At 36.6% G+C, this 4,390-nt stretch overlaps 1 protein-coding gene across 1 annotated transcript; it reads right to left on the reverse strand.

The window, feature by feature from the left end:
* Nucleotides 1–293: 293 nt before the first annotated feature.
* Nucleotides 294–4,186, reverse strand: LOC138905526 (uncharacterized). Its single transcript, XM_070194050.1, has 4 exons — nt 3,605–4,186; nt 3,367–3,460; nt 2,851–3,253; nt 294–321 (listed from the first exon to the last, which is right to left on the reverse strand). Exons 1-4 carry the CDS (start codon nt 4,184–4,186, stop codon nt 294–296), a joined length of 1,107 nt encoding a protein of 368 aa, XP_070050151.1.
* Nucleotides 4,187–4,390: the final 204 nt, after the last annotated feature.

Raw genomic sequence — 4,390 nt, forward strand, 5'->3', positions numbered from 1 at the left:
GCCTGGGTGTTGCATTCTCGAACTGGTCTTCAACCTAGGGTCGGTTTAGATTGAATCTTCGACCGTCTCATCAGCAATTTTCCGGGCTGCTTCAGCTGCGATCCGTGCAGCTTCTTGTTGTGTTGCCTCTCTTACAGCTAAGTCTATTACATAATTCTCCTTGTTTGCCATGGTATCTTGAGTCGAAGTTTGACCCAAGAAGTTTTCTGTTAATTCTCTTTCTTTTCTCAGTTGTCACGTGTATTTCTCCAACTCTGGTTCGTAGGGTATCACTTTCTTTGAAGAGGATCGAGTCATACACCAGAGAAATGAACCTGTATCCTGCACACAAGTGAGAAAATGTGAATACACTAAAGTAAAAAGTGGGTCCTTAATTAGTACTAAAACTATTTTAAACACAATTGATTGCCAATTCCCTCTAACTGTGTCAAAATTTGACGAGAGCAAAACACAACACAAAATTAATGCTCGCTAGCCAAAAATATTATAGTTAAATTATCGTACCCACAGGGATTGGATTTAAATAGTGTTCGAATAATATTCAGTTGATTACTATTACTACTATTAACTACTAAAATTTAAGCAATTATCGATTTATCACAAAATACAGTGGATGAGCACGAACAAATATCAATGAGGGAAATAAGGGTAATTGACTAGACAGGTGCAAGACAACTGACTCGGGATCTAATTCTTGAGTTAATTCACCCTATAATATGGTTGATTCTCACGAATTCAATTGATAATCAGATTACACTTGAAGTTAATGTTCCTCTTTCGATTAAATATTAATTTTAGTATTTAATCCAAGTGAAGCACGGTAAACAATTGCAACAATATAATGATGGTTATGATCTAAAGGGTAACTTCTCACGAATATTTCTCTATTTTCTAGTTCGATTAACAATTCAAGAGGCTCTTTCAATTACCTATTTGAATCATGAATTTAAACTAGAGCATAAGATGTGAAAAAATTCAATATCAAACTCCTCTTTCGATTAAGCAAAATAATAAATAACTCCACAATACAAATTAAAGATCCATCAATTAATTCTAACAATTATCAAGAATCGAATCGCTAACCAAGTTATCAAAATACTGTATTTGTCAACTCCTTAATGAAAATTACTCCATAGCAATGGAGTAAGACATCTCATTAAGGTTCAAAAATAAAGAAAACATCAATTAAAATGATTTGATACAAATTCCCGTATTTCAATGATTGGAGGTTGAAATATTGATGAATTCTTGAGTGTTCTTACCTTGGTTGGTTTTTCAATCTTTCGTAGGTCAAAAGTACCCTCAGAATCTTATTTTTGATGTATTTCTACCATGTAGAAACAAAACCAGACGAGGCTACCTTTTCCTAGACAAAGTAGGAAACTACTCTGTGATTTATGTACACCTGTGGCACGCACCGCGCTGCACCATGCGGCGCGCTTGTGAGGAAATCAAAAGGGCTCGCCAAAAGTCTGTCATACCACATTTGCATTGCCGCACCGCGCCTTGCGGTGCCCCATGTGGCGCGGTTATGTCATTTTTTCAGAGTAAATTCGTTTGTTCATTTTTTTGACATCTAGACTAGGTCCTCGACCCCCAAACGTAATCCCAGCTTAATTTCTTGGGCTTATACTCAGATTTCAAAGCTCCAACTTGTTCTATTTAGCTCCAAATAACCTAAATAGCTCGAAATCATTTCCTACAAGGCATAAAACACGTAATAAGTATAATTCACTATCATTTAAGCTCAAACACACGTAAAATGTAGTAATTAGAGTACAATACTAAGGCTAAAATACGGGTTTCTAGCCTACCAGCAGCCGGGATTTTGAAATGAAAGATACCTTTTTTGCTTAACTTCTCAGGGTTTTTAGCAAAAGATATCATTTTGATTTTTGCTTTTCTATTGACAAAGTCTGGGAATTTTCACATCCAGTTAACTTTAATACCGGGTATTAATACTTCCGATTTTTAACCTTTAACTAGAAAGGTTTCATAATAGAGGGTCTTTATATTTACGGTGCTCTTGAAGACAACTTCTCATATTTATTCTAGCACTTACATTTGAAGTTTAAGCAACATTCAAGTAAAAGAAAATTCATGTCTATTGGACAAGAAATAAGATATAAAAACAAATGGACTTTCATTTATTTCCTCTATTTTCAAAAGTACATTTACATAAGTAAAATATTCGTACATTAACTAAGTAAACGAATTTGCCAATACATGTGGCAAATCATGTACTTCTTATTTCTACGAGTCTGAATATGCAGTCCCCTATCCTGACTCATGGTCTTTTGTAATAACCAAACTTTTAAATTCAAAATATATTTCCCAGTTTTAGCAATCTTCGGTATTGCTCCATTTCTAGATACTTCATTTACCTTTTGAGGCTAGCATTGACACTTTTAGTATTCTGATGGGAGTAGCTTCCCCCCTCCCCCCAGTGTTCGGATACAAAGTATGAGGATTCGTACAATGAATTTCCTATTGCTATTAGCAATTCTTATTCGGAGTATGCTACGTTATTGCCTCATTAAAAACCTTACCAGAAAACCTCATTTGGAACAAAAACTGGAAGGAAAAAAAGAGTGCAGTGCATACTTTCAGTATAATCAGTAGTCTTCAACAATAGTACTTTTTAAGATGAGTCACGTTCCAATTTCTTGGACTCTACCTTGATTTTCTAGCTGATATGAACCTTTACCGGTAATAGCAAAAATCCAGTAAGGTCATTTTCAATTAGGTCCCAACTTCCCGGTGTTGACTTCCCGGGTATTATGAGTCACTTTTCGTAAGTCCAAGTCTCCAAATTTAAAATTAAGAAGATTTGCTCTTAGATTATAATGCCTTTCCATCATCTGCTTCAGTGCCATCATTCTCACATAAGCCAAATTTCGGTGTTCCTCAAGCAACTCCAACTTAACCAACATAGCTTTATCATTTTCCTGCTCATTTGCCCAGGAGAACCTCATGGTTAGTTCACCTATCTCCATCGGAATCAAAGCTTTTGCTCTATACACAATGAAAAAAGGTTTTTCGCCGGTACTTGATTTTTCTATGGTTCGATACGCCCATAATACTCCAGGTAACTCCTCAGGCCACCTGCCTTTTGCATCCCCTAATTTTATTTTGAGGTTTTGAATTATCACATTGTTCGTTGACTCTACTTGACCATTAGTACTTGGATGATACGAAGACGACGTGATCCTTTTAATGTTCAATCTCTCTAAGAATTTTTTAACTTTTGAGCCTATGAATTGGGGCCCATTATCACAAAAAAATTCTTTTGGTACTCCAAATTGACAAATAATTTGATCCCAAATAATATTTATCACCTTCGTTCTCAAATCTTCTTGAAAGCACCTGCTTCAACCCATTTAGAAAAATAATCAGTTAAAACCAAAAGATATTTTACATGTACGGGTCCCTGAGATAAAGGACCAACTATATCCATCCCCTATTTTATAAACAGCCGTGACAACACCACTGAATGTAAAAGTTCAGCCGACTAGTATACCAAATGAGCTTAACATTGGCATTTATCATGTTTTTTCAAAAATGTCTTTGCATTTTGCTCCATTCGGGCCCAATAGTAACCTACTCTCATTAATTTGAGCACCAATAAATATGGTCCGGAGTAATTGCCACAAATTCCTTCAGGAACTTCTCTTATCACATAATCAGCTTCTGCTGGTCCTAAGCGTCGAGCAACCAGACCCAGAAACGATCTCCGGTATAGTTGTCCATCGACAAGACAATATCGAGCAGTTTTTGCTCTAAGTACCCGGGAGGCTTTGGAATCATCAGGCAGTTTACCATGCCTTAGATATTCTATAAATTCGTTTCTCCAATCCCAAACTAGATTTTTTAAATTAACCTCGCAACTCCATCCACATCTAGGACTGAATGCAACAACTACACCAGAATCAGCACCTTTTATCTCCATTGAAGGACCCAAGTTAGCTAACACATCAGCCTCCATGTTCTCCTCTTTTGGAATATGGATCACTGACCACTCCCTGAACTGAAAAAGCAAAACTTGTACTTTATTTAAGTACTGGTGCATATGCTCTCCTATAGCATCAAATGATCTGTGTATCTGATTAACCACCAGCTGAGAATCGCACTTTACTTCTATCACCTCAGAGCCTAGTCCCCGGGCTAATTCGATTCCTGCAACCATAGCCTCATAATCGGCTTTTTGTTAGTTAAATGAACAATTCATATGGCCTGCCTAAGGATTTCTCCCGAATGAGTAATTAATACTATTCCAAGACCAGAACCCTTCAAGTTGGACGTGCTATCCATAAATAAGGTCCAAACTCTGGACGCAGTCCCTGATATCAACTGCTTTTTTTGCAGCTACATGCAACATCCCTGGACTAAA

Source organism: Nicotiana tomentosiformis, chromosome 2, assembly GCF_000390325.3.
Source record: "Nicotiana tomentosiformis chromosome 2, ASM39032v3, whole genome shotgun sequence".
NCBI lineage: Eukaryota > Viridiplantae > Streptophyta > Magnoliopsida > Solanales > Solanaceae > Nicotiana > Nicotiana tomentosiformis.